The following is a 26,350-nucleotide window of genomic DNA, read 5'->3' on the forward strand; positions in this document are numbered from 1 at the left end:
AAGAAAGCTTGGGAGAACCAACAGATCTGCGAACTCGAAAAGTACAGGGAGCAATCGCACCAGCCGCGCAAGTTTTAACAAAAAGTCAGCAGGATGAAGCCTTATACACCTCGATGCTCATCCTGCCGAAACAAAGAGGGAAATCTGATTTCCGACAGAATGGCCATATCGGAGCGATGGGTTGAGTACTTTGATGAGCTACTGAGCAACCAGAACACCGGCGAGTTGGAGGTCCCGCCAACTAAAGACGACGGGCAAATGCTGCCAATAAAGGTAGGAGACTACAACTTTGAGACCGTTGAAATTTTCTTCTATCTAAATTCGAAAAATCACAAACGACAACAGCTTTGACGATGAAATCCGTGCACGGTTGTTGGTTGCCAAGAAAGCCTATTTCAGCTTACAAAAACTGTTTCACTCGAAACATCTCATCATAGGGTCAAAGCTCTTACTGTACAAGACAATTATCTTGCCAGTTCTTATGTATTCTTCGGAAATTGGGGTCCTTAGCAAGAAAAACTGTGAACTTTTGGCCGAGTTCGAGAGACGAATCGTCCGTAGAATTTTTGGCCCCCTACATGAGGATGGATGATTCCGTAGTGTACATAACGACGAAACCTGTGAGCGATAACATGATGTTCTGGTTGTGGATAAAATCCAACTCAACAGGTTGCGATGGGCGGGTCACTTAATCCGTGTGGATGAGGATGATCCAGCCTGAAAGTCTATCCGGGCAATATCTGCTGTAGAAAAAGAAGACGAGGCAGACCCGCCTTAGATGGAGCGATCGCGTTGATCAGGACGCCAGACAGTTTCTAGAGATATCGAATTGATGGACCTTTGCGCAAAAGGCAGGCCTAGACCGAATACCCGTTGTTGCGCCGTTGATGATGATGGTGACAACTTGGCAAGCGTATCAAACTTGAGGACAGATCCGGATTCGAGAACTATTACGGAAAAAACGACAGATTCCGACCTGATTATACGTCCGATTTTATCGACTCGGGCGAGGACGATACGGCACTTGGATGCCAGGCACGACTGCCTAGTGTCGTCTCAAAGGATGCTGTCTCAATCACCGCATCCTGTGTACTGGTTTTTGATGGTATACCATCATCTGGAGGCTTTGACCTACTCAGGATGATCATATGACCATTGCTCAATCACTCATTATAAAGTTCACAAATTTGTAGGTTGCCAGCCGCAAATGTCTTCCCTTTTAGGCGCCAAATGTAAGAGAACCATATCTCATTCATTGCATCTTCCAGGTAATATTCATGGCGAAAAATACACCTATTACTCCGAAGTGCGGATCGCTAATTGGAAAAATATAACACTTTCTCAGCCCGAATATCAAAAAAGCAAGCATTCTCGTCTTATAATCCTTCGGAAAAGCACGTGCCGACTTCCTACTTAAAATTTCATGGAGCTTTAATCAAACCGGCGGAATATTTTCAATTAATAATAATTAACACATATTGCCAGTCTGCAATATGTTTCAGTTTATTCATGTTTTCAGGACTTAATTAGGCAATGAAAATTCATTGAAAATTGAGTCCAATTATTTGTTTCAATTTATTTCACGGGAATTATCTCTCTATCAACGCCAGGCCTATACTATACAAACACATCCGCGCCAGTGTGGAATCATTGTGTTGGAAAACATTGAGAATACTAAACACACCAAAAACATGCAATTCAGGCTTTTGAGATTCATAGGCCCAATCCCATATCTAATTAGCAACCGAAGGCTTTTTTATAGAAAATCAATTTAAAGTTTTATTGGTACGCTTCAGAGCGTTCACGACTACGAGAGTAATCTCATTATGGTTTACCTTCTGAAAAAAGCTTAATTCAATTAGTCACAGTTTAATTAAAAGAGAAGTGAACAAAAACAGTCTTACATTGAATATTCAAACTTTTCCGCAAGAATAGAAAATTCATTTCGTCTTTTCTCGATCATTTTCTCTTTTTGTTCTTGCTTTTCGGTTATCCTTGGTCTTGGGTATGGAATTTAATTTTGAAAGTGGAAAGTAGGTAATAAGCGCAGATGGGAAGGATCCTTAGACTGATTTGATTGAATTGATATGTTTTTAGATTTAATAGCAAAGACAATAGTTACTTGGGGAGAGAACGCTTGTGATGTTTTTACCAAACTTCCGCAATGTCTCACCCATACCCAGAGCCGCCACTATTAAGATTCATTAGAAATAACTGAATGCCATATTTTGAGGAAAATTGCATCTATAGAATTTAATAGAATCATAAAAAAAGTATGCAGATACAAACACATGAACTGGTGACGTTTAAACCCATTAACAAATTTTGGAATTAACATAAATACTTACCCTAAAAGCAGTCCCCACAACCACGGCATCTGCAGTAGAAAATGTGCAAGGACAGCAACTATAACAGTTTCAGCCACAGTTGGAATTATAGAAAGCCGCACGACCATTCCCAAAAGTTTCTTGAAAACTTTCACTTCTAGTCCTAATCCAGCCAGCAGCATTATATTTATTAAGGCCATATCTCTGTAGAGAGGAGAAAAAATATGAGAGATAGTGCTGGAAAGTTGCGTATATTCTCCTAACATTTGTCAGGAGGAATCGTTTTATAGATTAAAATTTTGCTACGAACATTAATGTAAAGCTTTAAGATTTCCATGGTACCCCGAGGGGCAAAATGGTGATGACTCCTAGAGTGAAACCACTTTAAATATTATTGAGCCCCATGGTTAGGCAAAGTTACATGATACACATTCATATATCACATCAGGTCGTGATATATGAACCTGCTGCCGTTGTGCCGTTATTAATAAAAAAACAAATTTTTCAAAAAAAAAAATGCGTTTAACAATCTTAATAGTAATCATAGATAGTATCTTAGCTAGGGGTCATCTGCGAAGTCCGAAGCGCTTTGGTTGAGTAAATAGTTTGAGCGAAGTAAAAATTTCACTTGAAAATCAAGAAAGGGGATGATAGGGAATGAGGGTAAGGGCGGGTGTGTGGAATTCGCGGTAGAGAAAATCTGTGGCGCAGCAGGATTCGCAGCATTCGAAATTTATTTCGAATGTTACCAATGCGTGCGGTTAGATGACGCCACCGACACTCTCCACTCAGGTTAGAGCTCGCCAGAGGAGTGGAAGGCAGGCGCTGAAAAAAGTGCCGTGGGTTGGCGGCAGAGGAATTACTCTCTTCTGTCTCCAGCCTTGACCAAGGACACGCGCGTGCTTTGAGACGAGCCCGTTTCAGATATTTACATTACTTTTGAGTGAAGTGAAATAAGAAATTATGTGTAGTTATTGTGATGTGTGATGAAAGGTTGCTTGACTAATAAAAAGTGTTTCTTTTGTTTTGAGCAGTTTCTGCTGTTTTTCATGATCATTGTTCCACACCAGCCAATGCAGCGGGTATTGCCTCCCGATTTCCGCAACGGATAATGTCATTTTTGATTTGCTGACGATGTTATTCGATTTCTCTGGAAGATGATGCTTTTTTAAAGATCTTTGCATCAAAGAATCATTCAAAATCATGAAAATTTCAAAGCCTCTTTTGGTGTGATAAGCAGTTTCAATATTTGGATATTGAGAAGCTGAAAAAGTCACAACATTTTTGAAAGCTGTTCACACTTTTTAGCCGACACAATATGCTGTCAAGTGAATGTTATTGTATCTAACAAATTCCATGTAAGAGGTTTTGTCGAATTTGCCCTTTCTTCAGACTACCATTTGCTTTTTCTAAAATGCATGTTCCGTGTTAAAACAGACCTTAAAAACCAGTTGCCAGTTGGTATTTTTCTTAACAGATTAAAACAAGTCGGTTAGTAGGTTCTGAGAATAATCACTTTCTTCGCCTTCCTCCATTTGCATTAAATGTCCGAACTGAGACCAGTTTTGAAAAGTGCTGACTGTTAGGTGATGTAGGTGCTATGCATGTATGGAGACCCCATCCCCCTTAAGTTCCACGTAGAACGTGGTAGCTCACCGCATGCATGAAGATTCACAGTTTCCACCTTCCCACCAAATTTGATGTCGATCGGTGCACCTACTTCTAAGAAAAGTGCATGTGACAGATGAGACAGGCAGACGGCCAATACCTACTGTTGCAAGTCATTCTAGTCAACGTAGAGAAAGAAATAGTAACCGGGCTTAGAAATCGATCCCAGTGGTCAGCAGGAACTAAACAAATTTTTAATTTGGTTTTTTCGACGGGTAATTTTTTTCGATAAAGATTTGAAATTACGGGCTATGTTGACTACTTATATCAAAGCGAGAGAACAGCTGGAAGCAGAGTAGCATAAGCAGGGATCAACCGTATCCGAAACCCAAACAATAAAAGTAATTCTCTTCCTCAATAATGCCAACGGGGTAGCAAAAGATCTCAGAATTATTAGCTTCCATCAGAGCACCACGAATCGAATAGGGAGCTCACTGAAGAAGCTCCGAAGAGAAAGGAAAGCAAAGCGCTTCAAAAGCTGTCGTCGTCGTTGGACGAGGGTTGTAAATAAGAAAAGCCTTGAAAAGACCTGGTGCCCTCATTATTACTAACAAAAGCGAACTCACCTACTTGAATATTTTATGCACAGTAAAAACGGATTCTTTTCTGAAAGATCGGAGAGAGAATGTAACGCGTATTAGGCGAACGCAGGAAAGCGAATTATTGCTAGTACTTAAACATAATGAAAATAAGACGGATTGTCTCCTCAAAAAAATGAGGCAATGTTCGGAGAAAAGACAGATGTAAAATTAAGTAGAAACCTTGTTACGATCGAGTGTAAGGATCTGAACGAGAACACCAACAGAGCTCAGTTATGTGAAGCTCTACGGTTGCAACTGGGTTTACAATCTGTCAGCAAGGAAAATATTATAAGGATGAGAAAAAATTATGGAAAAAGCTATACCCGTAGGTAAAGTATGAGCCGGTTGCGTTGTCTGTCGCCGTCTGTCGACGTCTGTCGAAGAAAGTGGTTCCAATGTCTAGAGTTTGGACACGAAGCAAAAAGCTGGACCACCTAACATAATAAATTTGACCTATATCAAAAGTGCGGGGAGTAGGGCATTTGACAAAAGATTGCGAGGAGAAGCCCATGTCACTCATGTCACAAAGAGCATCAATTGTCGAGTATTTAAGACGAGAGCGACAACTGTGGAAAAGCTGCAATTTCAGCTAGTGGAAATTGGAAATTGATGAAGAAACATTTTCTGAGGTACTGCGACAAGGTACAAATTTGATAGGAAGGACAATCGATATGGCTGTACAAATTTTGAAACGAATGCGACCCTTCCATACCGCGGTGACCGGAGGAGTTACACCAACTATACAAGGTTACCAGGAAAAACTCCAAAAAGATCAGAAAGAGTAAAACCATGCATTTCAAGCAGCTCTGCAGGGAAGCTGACTATGGCTCTTGGGGTGGCGCATCATCATCATCAATGGCGTAACAACCGAATCGGTCTAGGCCTACCTTAATAAGGAACTCCAGACATTCCGGTTTTGCGCCGAGGTCCACCAATTCCATATCCCCAAAAGCTGTCTGGCGTCCTGGCCATCGCTCCATATTAGACAGGGTCTTCTTTTTCTACCATAGATATTGCCCTTATAGATTTTATCCACAACCGGACGGTCATGGTATCGCTCATAAATTTCGTCATTGTGTGGGCTACGGAATCGTCCATTCTCATGTAGGGGGCCAAAAATTCTTCGGAGGATTCTTCTTGCTAAGAACCCAAGTTTTCGAGGAATACATGAGGACTGGCAAGATCATAGTCTTGTACAGTAAGAGCTTTGACCCTATGGTGAGACGTTTCGAGCGGAAGAGTTTTTGTAAGCTGAAATAGGCTCTGTTGGCTAACAACAACCATGCACGAATTTCATCATCGTAGCTGTTATCGGTTGTGATTTTCGACCCTAGATAGGAGAAATTGTCGACGGTCTCAAAGTTCTATTCTCCTATGTTTATTCTTCCCGTTTGACCAGTGCGGTTTGATGTTGTTGGTTGGTTGGTTTTCGGTGCTGACGTTGCCACCATATATTTTGTCTTGCCATCATTGATGTGCAGCCGAAGATCTCTCGCCGCCTGCTCGATCTGGATGAAGGCAGTTTGTACGTCTCGGGTCGTTCTTCCCATGATGTCGATATCGTCAGCATAGGCCAGTAGTTGGGTGGTCTTAAAGAGGATCGTACTTCTTGCGTTTATCTCAGCATCATGGATCACTTTCTCGAGGGCCAGGTTAAAGAGGACGCATGATAGGGCATCCCCTTGTCGTACACTGTTGGGGTGGCGCATACAAGACAGTTATAGCATCAATCAACGTTACCCATGAATTACATGTCCCAAATCGCTGAACGGCATAATTAACGTCCTTTTTCTTTAGGATATTAGCGATGACCTTCCGAGCATTCAAATCAACCCCGATAAAGTACAAGAGATAAGCGACGAAGAGGTATTGAAAGCGGCCAAGAATATAAAAGTCAACAAGGCTGCCCGCTTAGATGGCATATCGAATAGGGATTGTATTGTATGTAACTTTCGCACAAGCTTTTAAAGCCAAACAAGCCAGTAGGCAACCCTTCGTTATATAAGCCAATATGCCCCTTAAATATCATTAGCAAAACTTTCGAGCGATTAATCTATAATAAATTACTCCGAATCGCGGGGCGACGAGGAATCATAGACATCATTGAGGCACTTGCCAGGCTGGGTCCCGCGACGTACCTTATGCGTATTGTTCTCGAGTTTTTGATACAAATGGGACTTTATTGCGATTCAGATTAGGGCCTTAAAGGATACCGAACAACCTGTGGTGTACCGCAAGGATCTGTCCTCGGCCGTTATTGTGGAACATAATGTGTAACGGAGTGCTGTCACCTCCATTGAATTCGCAGATGACATGGGAATTGCAATTGTAAGAAGCCACGGTGACGACTTTGATAGATACGTTAACGAAGCTATATGACAGATAAAGTCATGGCTGGAAAATGCTGGACTATCACCATCAGAGTACAATATAGAATAAGTACTTATCACTAAGCGCAATAAGAATACACCTGTAACGATTACAGTCGGAGACCGAATTACGTATTCCCAGCTTACTCTCAAATATCTCGAGGAGATTTGCTATCAGAATTTGAGCTTTAAGCAACATCTGCTATATGCAGCTACAAAACCGTCTAACATCAGCTCGTTTAAGGCTAGAATGCTATCGAATATATGGTGCCCAGGACCAAGCCGTCGACAACTCATTTCAAAAGTGGTTACTTCAGTGTTTTTGTACGCAGCACCCGTGTGCACAACTGAACTAGGTAATACCAACAAAAGTACAGCGGCTTATTGATTTAATGTTCTCCGAGCATGTTGCGCTTACCAAACGACATCTGACGACGCTACATGCATAATAGCTGGGATGGTGCCTATCGGTATCTTGGCGATTGAAGCCTTATGGATTTACTAAACTGGTGAAACTAACGCGACTCGATGAAAGTCAGCGAGAGATCTATCACTGGTGGAATGGCAGAAACGATGGAACGAGAGCAAGAAAGGACGTTGGACTCATAGGTTTATAGCGAACCTCAAAATCTGGACCAAACGGGGGTATGGTAACGTGGGCTATGACTTGATACAGTTTCTAGTTGAGCATAGCGGTTATTGAGGATACCTTTGTCGATTTGTTCATGATGATTTTGCGAACTGCCTGATTTGCGTATGTAAAAGAGAATGCCGAAGGTTCGTATCATGTGGAATGGAAATGGAGGCGATAGCCAATATCCACTTCTCAGCGAAAAGCATCATGGAGAATTCGATTGAGGTGTGGAAAGCAGTAGAAAAAGCAATAACCAGAAGCAATTTAGAAGGAAGGAAGAGAGGGAGAGGATCACCATCACGAATAACAGTTAAATACTGATCCAATCTCGTGACGTAATACCATATGGCAATCCCGCGGGGAAAGTGCATGGAGAAGGAGGTGACTTTAGTGGGTAAAAGTCCCACATAACTGAATGCGGTAGCTTTTAAAGCTTTTGATTTACCAAATGTTTCCCGATTTAATTTTTTTTTGCTTTGAAAAATTCAAAACTACGTTTCATCAAAACAATGGATTCGCCAATAATTTGAAACGTATGAACATATGATTCTGCCCGGCCTGATTATGCTTCAGATTAAGGTTACATAGTTCCACAAGTCCTCACACGACCTTCTCATGATAGTCGCGGGAGCTGGGAGTAGGCTCATCCAACTGACGGAGATTCGTTTGCCTACTGATCATGTGTTAATGATAAGCAGATCTGACAGGAAGATGAGCCGAAGTAACAGCCCGTGGAACGTCCTCCCTGCACTGGAAAAAGTGCTAACAGAACCTCAAGACAAGATAGAACAGAATATGCCGAGGGCTGCTCTGGGTACCTTCAGTTCCAAATTAGACACTTATCTTGTTGGCTGGACTCGGCAGGTGGTCATTTTACCCGGATTATTCATGGGACCAAGCCGTGGATTCCAATTTATGAAAAACAAAAAACCGTTGATAGAAGAAGATGAAATGCTGATGCCAGGGTCATCACCAGATGACGACTACAGGCGCGAGCATGTATTCCCACCAGGAAGGACCTGCACGCTTTTCTATGTCCAGACTTCAGTTTCAGCGAGCTAGTTAAACTGAAGCAGATGGAGGCGGAGGAGATGAATATCGATTCCCATAGCTCACCACAGATCAGCTCCGCCAAAAGAAATGCAACATCTGATGTCCACTATCGCAGCAAAGAAGGCCAATCGGTTGACAGACTACGACGCAAATACAAAGCATACGCTTTGGGGCAACTCGGAAAGCAGCAAAAGAGGTGAATCATTGTTCGATTTTATTATTAACACAAATCTATCGGCGTATAAAAGGGGAAGTAGACCAACCTTTGATTTTCTCGGCTCGCTCAACTGTGAGGGTTGGTAGGAGGACCATCACATCACCCTACTTACCGACTGTAGAATTCTTAGAGTATAGAAAAATGTCTGTCCAGAGATCTTTCTCAGATAGCAGTTGGATACTTGTTCGTCTAGATTTCGCTGCAGAGGTCTTTAGCTTTCCAGAGATCCAGGAAGAAGAGCAAGTTTAGTCAAGATATCAAACTCTCCGGTGAGTAAATTGGTAAGATTGGCGAGACAGACAAACTTGGCTTCCGTACAAGCATTCGCAAAGAGTTTGCTGCTACCCCTGATGATCAGGTTTACGGGGTGAACTTACTATTACTCGGCAAACTAGCCCTCGACAAGAAAGACGGACTTGGAGAGATCGGTTTATTGCGCCTGGTATGGAGAGCGTTCTTAAATTAAAGCCTCTGCACAACCTTGTGGAGTTTAAAGGTCTTCGGGTGAGGGCACGCGTTCAGTATGGACATCGCTGGCAAGCCCAAGACGGTTTCCTTAGAAAAACTGAAGCCTTTGTTCCAAGAAACTGACGGTACTGGAAGGAAGTTTTGACGGCCGCCAACCGACCGGGTAGCCCGTCGCGAGTTCTCTAGCCAGTGCGCTGCTATGGAAAGTACACAATTTGCGAATGGCGTTGTCTATTACATTTTTGAAAGCCAAAATTCTTTCTCGATGTCAATGGAAAAACAGAGTTAATTTGTTGATATCCATCATGTATGGACCTAAAGTTTCAAGATTTAATGAATCGGAAGAAAAATGTGTAGAAGGATCATTATTAAATTTGAGCTGACGACTTCTTCTTTACACTTAAATTCATTCCATTTTACTACGGCATGTAAATGTTAAGATTTGCTTTGATTCAATTGGAATGTAAATTAAAATAAAGTAATTTATAACACAACCTTCAAAGCCTCGAGCCCTGCTAAATATAGCAAGAAGACATTGTCCCGAATGGAACGATCTGTGCAGTCCAGGAAGGTCTTCAAAATCTGGGGTAGTATGGCAGCCATACAAGGACTGACTGAAGAAGTGTAAGTCAGCCGTGAAGGTTGCCGAGAGGCGGGCTTAGTTGAGCTATTGTCAGAACATTGTAATCACCAGCGAATCTGCGAGACTCAATCTAAGGAACATAGGAGACAACCCTTTCTTAAAGGCATCGGAAAGCTCCTTGATGGAATCCTCTGGTGGAACCCTTCGCCAGTGAGAGGGACTGCGAGTCAGAGCCTTGCTTGTAGGGTATGCAGTCCCAGTCGTGTGAGACCATCAAATCAGCTATAAATACCCTCTCGGCATATAAATATCTAGGCCCATATAGCACAACGTTAGTCATGCTATAGCAACAGTAAAAAAGGGTTGTGTCTTTCGCTGCCCAGGTTGATTGTGATGGACGAAATCATACGCATATTGGAGAGGATCGGGGTGAAGGTGATGGAGTATGAAAAGTCTGTTTTGATGTGGAAGTTAACCATCGAAGAGGAGCTCATATCGTTTGACAGAAACTATTCCGCCAAAAAGAAAAACAGAGAAAACTAATCAGGTAGTGAACAATAAGTTTGACACGAGAAAATATGAATAAACCAAAAATAAGGAACTCCTACAGTCCTGTCGGCAAAATACACACGCTTGACAAACACTAGGAGAAGCAAAATCGCTGAAGACGAAAACACTAATAAAGGTCGATTTCCATTTATATCACTTCAATAATCCCTAAACGCGCGTGCAAATATTATAAGCTGTTCATAATGGGGAGGAATAGATACAATACAAAAATACTATCTTACAAGCTTTATTTCCAAGAGAAGTTACATTTTTTCCAAGAAAGAAAGTGAAACCCTCATTAGTCTACATATTGTGCCATTTCTTTTTCGTCCCTGAAGATAAAATATTTTCCGGCACATCATATTGAAATATAATTCTAGGAAATCGTGGCCTTTTCTATGTTTAAAATCTTATTTAATTTTTCTCCATTCAACTGGAATACTTTCTAGAACTGTTTTCTTGAAATAATTAGGAAAATGTAGAAACAATCTTGGTTCTTCTCTTCAAACAATTTCACTCAGATATGTTCCCTTCACACAGTACCCTCGATAAAAATTAAGGTTTATACTTTATTTTCTATTTGTATGCCCTGTGAATAACATTTAAATCCTCTCTCTGAATTCTAAGAAGGATGTTGTGAAAAGGGGTTCGTTGAGGCCGAAATATACACCATATATACTTTTGGGATTAAAAAAGAAATTATACAACAGAAGGGGAAAATTTCAGTAAATTTAATTCTTAAATTCATTTTGGTTCTGAACTTCCGATTAAAGACTTAATAATTGATTCCTGTTGAATTGAAATGCATTTCCCATTAAATTTACAGAAATTTTCAATCTATGACAAATATTCCGCTCCAGAGATTTGTGTATAAATCTAAATTTAGATATACTTGCATTTGCACTTACCTAAGAAATGATTCCAAGCGCTCGTATCCTTTGAAATTGCTCAGGCCAATATTTGTGAAGAAAACACCCCAGAAGAGCATCCCCAACATATCCGGCAAATGTATGAAAGTGACCAGAATGCCTGAAATCTGTGCTCCAACGAACAAATAGACGAATCGCATGAGTTTCGAGTCAGCTGACACAAAATCGGTTATCACTGAATAAAGGATTGCCCACAGCAAAATGCAGATCATTAGCAACGCCAGGGGCTGTGAGATAATTGGCCAGTTCTTAACGAATGCTTTCCATCTGCAACGAAACGGAACAAGGAAAGGGTTTATAGCAAATGTTGGTGATATACTACGTCTATAGTTTCTGATTGCTCTGTAGAATTTCAGGGTTTAAAATTTAATTTTCGTGGTTTAGTGGAGCACCTTTACTTGGATAATATATTATATCTAACAGTAACGAACTTTGTTTGGTTTTCATTAAGAATGAACAAAGCACCATTTCATAAAGTTTGAAATATTTACACACTTGGAACCGGGCTTCCACCATTTTCGTATAGTAAAATTTCGGAATACCAATATATAGATTGACATTACATAATACTTTGAACCCAAGTTCAAAGAATATGTAGAGTAGCACGAATATGAAGTTTTCAATTTGATGACAAATATGAGTATTGCCTTCGTTATTATAATTGCACCCAAATTCTATTCTATTCTATTGTCAGCTTTCCTGCTCTATTACCTAGAAAACAGCACCCCCCCCAATATTATCATTTTGCAGTTTTAGTCCTTTTAGTTCTACTTGCGAAAATTCACATTTAAGTTTTATAAAGTAGGAGCACCAATACCTGATAGCGACTGTAGGTACTTTTCAGAAGGTAGATCTTGATCGCAGTAACGGTCGAGGTCTGCTTCACGAAAGGAGCGTTCGGCCCCGACAATTTGCTGGTACCACCGTGAATTTGGAGCTCAAGCGACTAAATGTACCACCGGATACATTTTCAATGCAACAAAAAGTTAGGTTCGTTGGGTGCCTTGGCGGCGGCTATCCGAAGCGTAATACCACGACGACTTAAAATTTTCGACTCTCTGATCGACATGGGCGCGGAGGTGTAGGTTTCTCCATACCCCGTCTAAACGCGTTAATACCACAAAAGTTGCGACTGCTTGCCGCAAACTCCGCACCTACGGCTAAAGTTAAAGACTCGCTTTTGCTGATATTAGCATCCCCATTTTAGGCACGGACTTTCTATTGGCTGTTGGTCGACCTGCAGAACAAAGCGTTAATAGACCCACAACCTTTTTAAACTTATCAGGAAAAAATTTCAATCTGCGCAAACGACACTTTTTCCACTGTTTTCGAGAACATTGCCGATCATCGCGTTCGTATGCTCCTCTGAAAATATCGTAATATCACTCCCGAAATTAGTTTCTCCCAGGCGGTTAACTACGATGTGCAGCTCAGACAATTACTGACTGATACCTACCTGATACCACTCCATTCATTGACAAACTATCGTATTTTCACGACCTTGGATCTGCCCAAGGAGTATCATAAAATCCCTATTGCTTCCGACGACATACCAAAAACGACTATCTGCACACCTTTTGGACTCTTCGAGTTCACCAGGATGATTTTTGACTTGTGCAACACAGCGCAGATATTCCAGACATTCATCTACTCTGTCCAGCGAAACTTAAACTTCTATATCGTCTAAATGGATGATGTTTTGGTAGCCTCTTTTTCTGAATTTGAGCATTTCTACCATCTTGAGAGCATTTTTCAATTTCTTTTTAGGCCGGACTCGGTCTAAATTTTGAGAAATGCAAATTCCTACAAAAGCAGGGGAAATTTCACTGCCACATGATTACCGCTAATGGAATTCAACCAGACCCAGATCATAAAAAATGTCCCCTGCCAACCACGGTGAAGGAATTTGCGAAGGTTTTTGGGCATGTTAAACTTCTATCATCGCTTCCTACCCAAGGGCGCTTATCACCAAGTGATACTCAACGTTTACTTGTCTGACTTCAAAACAAAAGATTTACGCGAGGTTGCATGGTCTACTGAGGCCGTCCATGCGCTTGAAACTGTCAAACAACAGCTTGCTAATGGTTCACTTCTGGTTTTTCCTCGGCCAGATGCACGCGTAGCCGAGTTCGTCGATGTTTCAGACACAGTAGTTGACGCCGCTCTCACCGCTCCCCTTCACCCTTAAGAGCAGGCCGTTCACAGTGTTCACGGACCACAAGCCCCTTACATTCGCGCTTAAACATAAGCCTAAGTGGTTTCGAAAATGTGGCTGCATCCACCTTCCCGATATACGACACCGAAGGTCCACACCCCCAGGGACCTCGATACATGCTCGCAAGTCCTCATTAGAGTTTATACTCCTCTGATTCCGTTGCACCCACCATATCAGGGCCCCTTTAAAGTCCTGAAGCGACGGGAGCACTGCTTCAAGCTCGACGTTCGGGGTGGACCAAGATGGGTCTATTTGTCGAAGCTAAAGGCTTTCTCCAAACGGGGGGGCGCGGCATAGCAGAAACGTGACACACCCACTGCACTCCCGACGATGAGATCACTTCCACCGGCGCACTGAACTGCCGCTTCCATAGATGGTGGCCTGGCAAAAGGTCGGCGCGTTGCGCTTCCTCTTCCTTCTTGTGCCGAGTGCTGGCGAGTGAGGACGTAGTCCACCACATTTGAAGAAAAGTTAATCACTCGTTATTGGCAAAACAGTCAGATGACATTTGCGAGTTGCTTCGCCAATTGGTCTCGTTAACTCCTATCTTTATAAGCTAAACCTCGAAAACGATAGATACTTTTGCTCTTATTATGTTCGAAGCTTCTGCTATATTATTTCTCGCAAACTCTCAACAACACTTTTTATCGATTGAAACTAGACCCAATTCTGCGCAAAAACAGAAGGGCAAAATTTGTATGACGGACGCGATCCGGATCCACTGGAAGGGTTTATCTTTTCCACGGTGCGACGCATAGTGGCTGGCAAAAGTTTACTTTACGAAAAGATTTACTGTCTGTCTGTCTTTTTCTCTCTCTTTTTATCTATTTTTTAAGGAGGTAGGTATCTTCAAAAGACAACGGCTTGGACACAGCAATGTGGACAATGGATTTTTACCCGCTAAAACCAACCACCTCATCTTCCTGCCCCGTGAATATCACTCGCTCAAAATAGAAAAAAAATACATATTCAGTTCGTCTGATGAATTTGTTCACATTTAATAGTCAAATTGTTTTACACTCGCTTTACAGCTTACAGATAGTATTATGTCATTATTTAAAATATATGAGAAATTGGTGATTCTCAAATCAACGGCTTTTGTATACAAGTGCTTCTATCTTTTAACTGTTTTTTTTTTAGTTGTTCCGAACAAAGCAAGCAGGTATTACATCACGGGGTTTGATCTCCTTTTGTACGTAGCATTCGTAACAGCGCTATCACGGTCGGTTTTCCTTTTCGCACCTTGTTCTAGATAGATTCATGACATGATAATATTCTCCCCGGGCCAGATATCCTGGTACCACCATCTTGACTAGAGTTTCCTCCTTTCTTCTGCGAATCTTGGACAGTGGACTTACTTTGGATCCGACAGGACTCTATCGCAATACGATATGGCTTTACAAAACCCATACTGCCGATCTGAAAGGCCTCACTGTGTATCAACAACTAGAAACTATCCATTGTAGAGCACCAACGCCAGAATTTACCCCATAGGGTTAGAAGGCATATAGGTTTTTTAGGAGAATGGTTTACCTGGAGGTTTGCCAGCCTTAGCTAAAGAGTCAACTTCCGCCGCTAAAAATGCTGCAGGAAATGTACCTTCGGACATGCAAGTTTCGAATAATTCAGAGAAAGGATTTCAGGGCCACCTTTAGGGCACTTTTCGGTATTTTCTCCAGGCTTGGAGCCATGTTGTCGCATTTCTGCTTCAGAGCTTAAACAGCTCGTCCCTGTTTAGTGCTAGAATTGCCGTCATATTTAGAGATCTTGGAATGATTGAATGGATGATGTTCAACAAAAGGGTAGGGAACGTGATTTGTAGTGAATGCTGATCTGAAAGTCGTCCCATTACAACCTTATAGGTGTCCCACACGGGTTTACGTTTGCGTCTGAGCAAAGCTTCTTAAGACATTCTCTCTTGTTCAAGCCTGAAATTTTTGTGGTTTCCTTATATGCATGCTTTATGCATCTGATCGATCCTACCTTCCATCATCTGAGCCCTTCATCTAGCTCGGTAGGCAGATTGAAGGCTGACCAATTATAAATTTCTCCAGTAGCTTAATCTTCCACTGGTGAATGTGTATCTCTTAGACATTGACGCGTTACATGCTATAGTGGGTTGATTTAACCACACTTCCATGAAAGTTTGCTTGTGCAATGTCTTTGAAGTCTAGCCTGATGACCTCCTTGTTTTTGAGGATGTTGTTTGCCTGCCATGCGGCTCTCCCATTGCCTAAAGTCAATTGCCTAGTTATCGGTTATCTAACATGTTTTGAAATTCAAACAATGTGAGACTGGGTGGGGTGTGGCAGCTGTACGCGTGCAGACGGTTTATTTTCATCCACACAAAGCCATTAGTCAACTCACTTATTACTCACTGCATAGTTTGGCGACCGGACGCTAATTTTACTCCCCTAAAAGTTGAGTCTGTGATCCATTGGCGACAGTCCCGGTTTATCTATGATAGCAATGTCGACACGCCTTCTTTCCGACTGACTCGCTTGAAAGACTTTTGTCACGCGTATTTCAGGTTTTTTTGGACCACTTCACTCCTCCTGCGAGATATAAGAGAGAGGCTCTCAACATGTTTTTGATAGGTTGGTGCAGCTTGTGCTTACACTTCAATGGCTGGTGTACTGCTTTTAGGAAAAGTTCGTGTTACGCGCGCGAAAAACGGCGTCCTTCTTCTCTCCCCCCAAAACCTCAACAAATTGAGCATAATTCGCTCCGGGTCCTTGGTTACAACTGCACTTTTAGAGGCAGTAGGAAGACTCGTTAAATCTGAAGTAATACATTTTTTTCTATATGCACGGTCTCCCATGAGGAAGTCTGTCAAGTAGTAATTACGTTTATGATCCACTTATCAGTATATGAGGCTAGGGTATGAGACTTTCGACAACTCCGAAATTATCCGATTATCCGATGTAATTTCCTGTATACTTCCTTCCTGCTGGTTTTTCGGAAGTTCGATCGGATTTGTTTTCATTCGTTTGTAGAGTCTTCACGCTAGGTTATGCAAGTGTTTTCCGGAAAATGTACGTCTTGGTACGTTACCCAGGCATAGACCTACAGCGATCTCCAGGCAATTACTTGAACTATGTAAGGAGCCACACAGCAGAAAACCGCACACCTGAAACTAGACAGAAAGGCTGGTTTCTAAAAGCATTGAATTCGCCGAACTGACCCAACAGAAAGTGCTCTGGGTAAAAGACCAACTGCCGGTAGAATGGTAAACTGGCCAGCCTTCAAGCATCTTCCCAACGAGTCAGACGAATGACGGAAGTTAGGACCGATCAGGTGTAAAAAGAGCATGCATATAAGGAAGACCATAAAAACTTCAACCTGGTTTTCCAACGGAACGAGAGGAAGCTAGTTACTTTTACAGTTTGTTGAAAATCATCTGGGGGCTTTCCGCCGGCAAGAAAAGGGCACTGTTACCTTTCAGGTATTTCTGAATGCGAAAAGGAAAACCTGACATAGTCGCTCAGTTGTTCGAATCGTTGATGTCCGAGGGTACCCTTCCCGCAGCATGGAAGTGGCAAAAGCTGGTACTGTTGCCTAAAACTGAAAAACTTTATAGTGGCCGTCAAGCCTGGCTTGGTTGAGAATGTAATTCATGGAAAGAGTAGTACCAGCAGATACACTTCAAGAAAAGCTTATTTGAAAAAAAATGTAGAATGAAAGAAATTTTATGCGTTATTTACATCACTATAATCCTAAACTGATACAAATATGTTTCCAGAGAACTGAAGCTCATTGTGGAACTCCAAAGAAGCGAAGTCAGAAGCGTCGGAAAAATGGGCATCAGTTTTTTGAGATGCAAACATGATTTTGTCGATTAATTTTGAATGAAGAAGCTGGAATAGTACTTTGCAGAGCTTCCGAAAAATCATTACAGAGACGGTATAAAACGATTGAATGGTCAATAGAATCAGTGTATTGAAGTTGAAGGAAATAATATTCAAATTAAAAATTCTTCCATTTTCGTTTCCAAAACGTTTCTACCAATCTGTCATATGAATAGTAACGATTGGTGTTATCTTCCTGTTATTGTTTGTAATTATTCAGCAAAAAGAAGACCCTGGTACGACAATGACGTGACAGCCTCCAGGAATACGCTCTTTCCTTTTTCGTTCTCTTCTTCTAGTTACAAAAGAGGCCATGCTGGTGGATTACACTAATGATATAGCACTGGTTGTGGTGGCAAAGCATCTAAAGGATACTGATTTATATTCATGCGATTTATGCTATTAGGGTCTCGTTAGATAGCGTTGGGCCGACACTTGCGAAAGAAAAAAACGGCAACGGTCCTTATTAGGAGGTTTGTTACAAAAGCACCCGGCCTGACATAGAGATGGCGGTAGTTATTGAAAAAGTGACACTGTATTAGAAACTACACAGTCTATCAGGCATATGTTTCAAGTTTGACAAAATAATTTTATTTTAAGTACCTCAGCGCAACCAGTCTAAAAGCTGAACTGGGTAAATTTGCTTCTCGGTTGACAACAATAAAACATTGGGTAGCAGAGTTAAAACGAGGCCGTAAAAGCTACCAAGACGAGCCTCGCAGTGGTTGGCCAAATGAGTTGAGACTTCAGAAATGGTGAAGAAAATCCACAAAGTGGTGTTGGATGCTAGTCGATTGAAAGTGCGCGAGTTCGAAGACATCGCATATTAATTGAAAATTTGGATATGAGAAAGCTGCGCGCAAGATGACTGACGCGTTTGCTGACATTCGAGTGTTTAGCAAAGTTTCAAAGGAACAAAGCGGAACTTTTGCACCATTTGACAGCTATGGATGAAACATAGGTACACCATTTCACATCCAACACAAAAAGCAATCAAAACAATGTACTCAAAAGGGAAAACCGGCTCCAAAGATGGTGATAACCGTTTCCTCTGCAGTTTCATGGCGTCAGTTTTTTTAGATGCGCAGGGGATAATTTTCATTGACTATCTTAAGGAAGGAAAAACAATCAACGGCGAGGATTATACGAAATTATTGTAATGTTTGAGAGAAGAAATAAAGCAAAAACTGCCGCATTTGGCTAAGAAGAAAGTATTATTTCATCAAGACAAAGCACCAGCTCGCAAATCCGACATTGCAATGGTCAAAATTCTGTTCCCAGACTCGAAAAAATGGCTCAAGGGTCAAAGATTTGCTGATGATGAACAAGTGATTTCGGCAGTTAATGGCTATTTTGAGGAAAAGGCTAATTCTTATTATAGATAGGGAATCACCGGAAAAGGTACATAATGGTGAAGGAAGATAATGTTGAAAAATAAATACATTTTTTTCAAAATGTTTGTGTTTCCTTTGTGAGGCCGAGCATTTTTGATACAACTCTTGTACCAAGCGACGTAAGCGAAATTACGCTCGCTTTAGAATTGGCAATCACACCATCATTTCCAAGGCAGTCATCAAATACTTAGGAATGATGATGGATATAAAGCTAAGCTTTAAGCAACACCAATAAACTAATTGCGATCTACAGAAATACTGGTTTAACGGTGTTTTCTACCTACAGGACTGTCTCAGGTGAGGCAACATCTTCCCTCTAGTTTCCCATGGGACCCTCTACAGGTCTAAATTGGGCTATTCACCCGATTGTTCGAACTGACATGGAGTGCCCACTGTGTGAGATAAAGGACGAGTTAAAAGTGCGGGGAAAACTCTAGATGAGACGCTAATAACGAAAAATATAGTATACTAAGCGGTACACCAAGGGTGCGTAAAATGGAGGAGAGTAGGGTACCCCGTTGGTACGACTGCCGTACATAGAAGAAAGAAGGCTAAACTAGAGTCCGCTAACCCCTCTCCGTCATATAATACCTAATGGTGGTTCCACCGGCAGGTGGTACCGGGGTTGGTTTAAAAAAGCTGCGTACTTTGCAGGTTGTTTTCAGTACAGTACTCGCCGTGCCTGCTACTATTGAAAAATAGTACACAATCGAATTTCTAGGTAATAAAACAGATCAGATACAAGTAAACTTTCTTACTGAGAAAACCACAAAGCCTTTCATTTGAGCAAAACTAAACTTTCAGTTTCCTTCCTGTTGATTTTAGTTGAAAAATTGTCATAGTACTCTGTACCAAGTCGTCTGGAAGCAGAGTTAACTTTTGCACTAGTAAATAGGAAATGAGAATATCTCTGCCATATTTTTTAAACAATATATCTTTCATAGTGCGTTTATATTGAATGTAATCAATCACTTTCTTTTATTTCCACCATATGTGATAATTTTAGTTGACACACATTTGAATTATGGTGAAGATAGGAAAATTGCCATTCCAAGGTGCATATTTATTTTTTTGCGTAAAAACATTTCATTAGATTATGTTCCGATAATAATCGAAACTGAAGCAGCTTTAAACACATTTAAAAAATTTGTGCGACGAAATCATCCAATCAAAGTTGACTTTGATACCAAGGAAATTATCTTTTTAGGAAAACAATAAGTTGCAAGTGTATTTCTAACAAAATTAACCGAAACTTTTAGAAAACAGACGTATGCAAATTTTTGCGACAGCACATATTTCCATGCAAGAATTTTTTGTTTTTTTCTTTTATGCATCCATAGTTAAATCATATTCACTTCCGGAAGATTCAGATGCCTTTGTTAGGAAAATGGTATGGATAGAGTTAGCAGTGCTAATCCTAAGCAAGCCCTAAATCGGAAGTCTAAAGTTGCAGCTATAAACGATTTTATAAATTTCTTACGTAAAAATTGATGGGTCCACGGTGAATTTATCTATGTTAAGCTCGTAGCATATGCATTTGGTAAGTCAGACTGTTCATTTTAATGCGATTCTGACATTTTATGTCTTCTTAGAGACGCCCAATTTACCCAAAAGAAGCTATTTCAGCATATCGTCACTTCGTTAATGGTAATGAGACCTCTAGCAAATTCCGGTCTAATGCTTTCTAAACCAGAAGACCAAGCTGCAAACAGTTATAATCCCGTAACATTCTGGGCAAGGGAGGGTTGAAGTAGCACAAGAGCTCCGCGAAAGGAACCTCAAAAATATTAAGGTTGCAAATATTGTGTGATTGGTCGCAGTAATGAATTTTGGAAGCTACTCAGCCGTCCATTGAACCATTACAAAGTTTGAAAAGAACTCATGTGCCAGTGAAAGATCTACGAGATTGAAGAGATGTCAGGTTAAGGAGAGCCGAACGTTCAGGATATGTCGAGGAGGGAACGTTTGTTTTAGGAATCAAGTACATTTTCTTCGCACAGATTCAATTGCATCGCAATCACAATTATAGTCTGGGGACCACACTACCGAAGCATATTCAAGAATATGACGGACGATGGATTTATAAAAAATGGCTGAAAAATGGATATCTATTAATTGAAAAACGGAACAAAGGATAAGGCCAGTCATTTTCCAAGCGCGGCTGAGAGTATATCGACATAATGAAAAGTAAATCAGAGTTTTCTATCAAAGGTCACACCTAGGTCCTTGTAAGAGGCAATCACGGATAAGGACTGATCATTAAGATAATAAACGAGTGTCGGGGGTGAAGTTCTTAGTGAATAGTATAAAGAGTAGCATTTAGTGAGGTTTGACTGAAGACTGCACTGACCAGTAGGGGAACCGACAACAGAAAGCAGTTTTAAGTCAGCTGCATATAAAAGGCATCATTCATGAAGAATGAGAACAGAAATGGACCGATGTTGGACCCTTGGGATACTCCTGATGAGGGAAAAAATGGAGACGAAATACAACTATTGAAGAAGACACGATTCTCTATGAACGGTTTTTTTTAAATTTTGTTGTCTGTAATGTCAAATATTTCTATAAGTTACCAGAATTCGTAACTTGAATAAATATAAATGTACTGAAATAAAAATCTCTAATTGACGAATGAGAATTTATTGCAAAGAAATTATTGGTAAATGTCAAGATGATTTCCGAAGGGGACGATCCACGGTTGATCAGAAGAAACGTATCGGCTAGAAACGTATCGGCATGCATAGATCTTCATCGATTTCATTTGATTTAGTATCGATCACGACGTAGTGTAAAATATAATGATTTCAGCATTTGTGAAAAATTGATCCGCATGACAAAGAAAACAAATGATGAAAATGATCTCAGTTAAAATTAATGGCAACTTGGCAAAAACTCCCCAAACAAAGGAAAGGACTAGGTAACATATTTTTCGATGAAATAGTCCTTATTAGATGTAACTTCATACCTCCACTAATTCCTGATAAGAATAATAATCGTTGGCGCAATAATCCATATTGGATCAGGGCCGTGGAGTATGTTAGAGCACTTCATTCAAGACGGTAGCGTTACACTACAGGATTAGAGTGCCCCATAGGCAATGTGGTCAGCATTGAGCTCGTCTGAGATTATTACCCTGATTTGACTCAAATACTCATTCACAGCTGAGTCGACTGGTATCCGACGTCAAATCACGATATAAATTTCACTGCCACCAATGATATTCGAACCGCGACCAACTGTATGACAGCCTTGTGCTCTAACCACGCAGCTATCCGGACACATTGATTCCTGCTGCCAAGGAATAACTTCTCCTTCTACAGTCAAACGTTAAACACGAGCCAATGATATAAAGGTCAAATATCAAACCATCATCTAGTTCACTTTGTTTTAATGTGGTAAATATTGAAAATTTTATTTATTCGAGAGGTCATTTTGATAAAACAGACGCCGCTCTTCAATGTGAAAAAAGTGTCGACCGTCCATGCTTTCCTGCCAGCGTCATAACATATTCTCTTTCGTCATGCGATTTCGCTCGCCATCATCCACAGCGATCAATGAAGCTTTCAATCCCTTCCGTTTATCGATCCACTTCTATGATTTCAGCCAGACCTTGTGGCACCACTTTGAGAGTTAGTCGAGGACCTGCGTAGCGTCTTAGAAGAGAAAATTCTGATGGTGACCCAATGCTTATCAATATTCTAACATGGATCATTCCAGTTATTTGGCGTCCGATCAGCAAGATAGTTCGATTGACAGCTGGGTCATATAAGCGCCCGATATTGAACTGCGAAGGTGATAGCTCCCCAACCCTGGGAGAAGTGATAGGTACAACATCCACGAAGAGGCAAGCGGCTATTAGATCCCTTTTGAGGCCGATGTCAGCAACTCCCTTGTCATGCAATCTGGACAAAACCGTCATTTAAATTTTTGAAAAAACTTGGTTGTTTAACTCAAGAAAGGGAAGTCTGTGAACCGCAAGAGAGGAAAAAGTTGTTTCTCAAGTGTTCCGGCCCGTCATCAAACAATTCACCAAAAATTCGTTTCGGCCTAGTTTAGGTCTGAATAGACGATGGATTTCACTTCTTTATAATTCGCACTCATGTCGTGTTTGCGAATATATATAAATGGAGAGATTACCACCTGTAGCCACTTTCGGTCCCGCTGCTTTCAGCGCAGAGGTGAAGCAGCATCTGATGAGTTGCATCTACCCTGGATGAAACTGCCAGTCAACTTTTTTGGTCAATTTGATTGTTCGTACAGTATCGGTTAGTTGAAATCCAATGCGTTCGAACAATATGCTACCATTATTGTTACCGTCGCGAAGAGCGTATTTCTCAATCACATACCTGAGCAAGGTGTTGTCAACCCTAACCATTGCATTCAGACCATACATCACAGTGTGTATAATTACTCCGATATATTAGAAATATCCGTTGGTGTGTAGGGCTGTAAAATTGTGATGGACTGGAATTTTGCAGTGAAGATCCCATCAAAAATCGGCTCTCAGGTCAAGAGAGTGTGCCTTGCGGTAGCCGTCAGAAGCAATCTAACGCCACAGTCCAACCATCTTACTTCGCTTAAGCTCAGAAACTTGAACATATATCACTGGTATTCTCGCTAGTATTAGATAAAGTGGGAATTCTGGAGACTCTTGGTAGCGTTATCGATAAGCGCGAGCAAGAATTTCTATCGTTTTCAGTCGCCTTTTACGACCAGTAGAGGATACTTTGAGTATACTTCTACACCCCTGTTCACAAAGGCTAGATTATTATTTTCTTCAAAGGTCGGAAAAGACTAATGGTGGAGTTGTAATGGCGATCTGTATACTTTAGGATCAATCACAAATACTAACCATTATAAAGGAAGGAAGCTGGAACGGGTTAACCGCGTCGCGCCTGGTCGATGCTAGATTTACAGAATGAACAAGGAAATCATCAATAGCACAACAGCCGGTATCCGGTCTACGCCTGTCTTAATAAAGAACTCCAGACACCTCGGTTTTGCGTCGAGGTTCACCAATTCAATATCCCTAAAAGCTCTCTGACGTCCAGACCTATGCCATCGTTCCAACGCATGATGCCTCGTCTTCTTTTTCTACCATACATATTGTCCCTAGACATTCCGGGCTGGACCATCTTTAACCATATGGATTAGATGACCCGCCCACCGTAGCCTGTTGTTTTATCCACAACCAGACGTCGTGGTATCGCTCATAGATTTCATCTTCATGTAGGCTACAGAATCGTGCATCTTCATGCAGCGGATGTAAGCCTTCGGAGGATTCTTCTCTATCTCAGTTTTTGTTTTGGCGCTGACGTTGCCACCATGTACTTTGTCTTGCCTTCATTAATGTACAACCCGAGATCTCGTTGATGAATCGCTTGCCTCCGCCTCCACATTTTACCAATTCGGCTGTAATTCCATCGGCTCCTGGGGAGTTATGGTTGTTAAGCCGGTGGATTGCACGGACTGTTTCGTCTATCCTTGGTGGTGGCAGTATTTCTCCATCGTCTTCAGTTGGCGGGACCTCCAACTCACCGATATTTTGGTTGTTGGGTAGTTCATCAAAACACTCAACTCATCGCTCAAATATTCCGACTCTGTCGGAAATCAGATTTCCCTCTTCGCCTCGGCAGTATGAGCATCAAGGCGTGCAAGGCTTCATCCTGCTGACTTTTTGGTAAAACTTCCGCACCTGGTGGGGTTGCTGCCTGTACTTTTCTAGTTCACAGACTTGGAGTTTGGAGTCTCTGCGCGTGCCCGCGTTCTTTGAGAATACAGTACCACTACTCGGTCTGCGGCATTCTTTCGTTCCGTTATCGTCGAATCAGCCGTTCCGACTTTTCTTGCGGCTGGGTTTAAGTATATTTGTGGCGGTATCAATGATAATGCCCTTCAGGCGGTTATGAAGATCATTTATTGATGCATTTGTTAGCTGCGGTTATTGCTGCATCCATTTTCCTGTTATAGGTGTTACAAACCGAGAAATACCAAGGTTAAATGAAAGGCTTTTAACGTTATTGTTGGGGGAGGAAGTTTCTGAAAGCTTAATGTCAGCTCTACTTTCCTTGAAGATGATGTTCTCAGAAAGAGAGAGCCGAATTTACAAGTTTGTAAGATCGGGGAGTTTGAAGATTCCTAAGACAATGACTAATGAGAAACTTGGTTGACGTACGGGCCACATACCCATTGATGTGTTGGCTGCGAAGGCGAGTATTTGTAAAAGGCAAGCTATGCCCTACATGGGGTCTATGACAACCATACATGTACTGTATGAAAAATAGTGCAACTAGGTCCAGATCAGCGGACATCCCGATAAAAAAAGTGTCAAATGATCGTCAATGCCGCCTCCTACAGATTTAGGCCATGTTTCTGACCTGAGTTGCTAATTTTTCTTTAAAATCCTGTTTAGCTTTGGAATAGTAAGATGTTGCCTGTGTTTCACTGGACGCTATTTTAAACGACTGCAGGTAGAAAATACCAAAGGTTCGTCCGCCTTATTTTAAAGATATAAGTGATTGGCATATTTGTTGAAATATATTGTAATGATGTCGGCACTTTTAATGAGTTTTCAAGGGGTACTCCCGTGAGGTTAGTTATCCCAGTTCAGCTGTTTAGTCGAGTTGAAACACCCAGAAAAATAGAGTTCTTCTTCAGAGTTGAATAATCGTGGCAAACATAATATAACACTGAATATAAGTCTGTAGTGCAGAAATCTTGGGAGACTAAAAATTGCCTGAAATTCTCTCAACGGTAGCGATGATATTGTTAGTAGAAAAAAAAACTCTAGTTTTGGAATCTGTTGGCTTAACATCTCGAAGAATCCCAGTGGTGACAGAGAATGCAACGAATCCCCAGTTATTAAGCCTGTTCTGATGATTGGATCCATGGATTTAGTCCAGTTAACTTTTGACTTCATAGTTCAAAGAATACTTCATGGGGAACTTGTTGCCTATCTGTAACTCGATTATTTTTCACTTAGTGTTGGTTGACAAAATCCTGTTCGCGGGCAGAAGTCAGATATGGCAAATAAATGATGAGCATGTCATCGAGGAAGGTATATAGGAGCTGCCGTACCCTGTCAGAGATGAAAATATGAATGGCGTAAGCTAGGACCGAAGCAACTGCTAGGGATATCGAATTGGTGGGACACGGAGCAAAACCGGGATATTTGCGGTTACTTATTTAAGCAGGCCCAAACTGGACACCAGTTGATACGTCGTTGACAATAATGATGGTGGTGATGTATATATAATAAGCACTAGACTTTCTTCCGCGAACCTTTTTCACCCTATATATACCTATTTTTTACGAATCTGCAGCGCTTATATGGCCTTGATGGAATAAATGAATTTTCTTTAGCAGTTCTATCGTTTTATAAACTCTAATAATGAATAAGTTTAGGCGAGCAATGTTCTTGGCGCTCCGATTCTTCACCGAGCATTTTTTAAGATTTTATGTAAAACAAAACCTTATTAAAATGAATTTATTGTCTATTTGTGTGTAATACGTATT

The 26,350-nt window shown here is 41.2% G+C and overlaps 1 protein-coding gene across 1 annotated transcript in view; it reads right to left on the reverse strand.

Moving 5' to 3' along the window:
• LOC119652541 (sodium/hydrogen exchanger 9B2) overlaps nucleotides 1-26,350 on the reverse strand; it is a 42,038-nt gene that overhangs the window by 14,138 nt on the left and 1,550 nt on the right. Inside the window, exons 4-5 of the mRNA XM_038056746.1 lie at nucleotides 11,358-11,645; nucleotides 2,349-2,531 (exon numbers count right to left, since the gene is read on the reverse strand). Coding sequence (XP_037912674.1) covers nucleotides 2,349-2,531; nucleotides 11,358-11,645 — 471 coding nt within the window. The remainder of the gene's footprint in view (nucleotides 1-2,348; nucleotides 2,532-11,357; nucleotides 11,646-26,350) is intronic.

Source organism: Hermetia illucens, chromosome 3 (genome assembly GCF_905115235.1).
Source record: "Hermetia illucens chromosome 3, iHerIll2.2.curated.20191125, whole genome shotgun sequence".
NCBI lineage: Eukaryota > Metazoa > Arthropoda > Insecta > Diptera > Stratiomyidae > Hermetia > Hermetia illucens.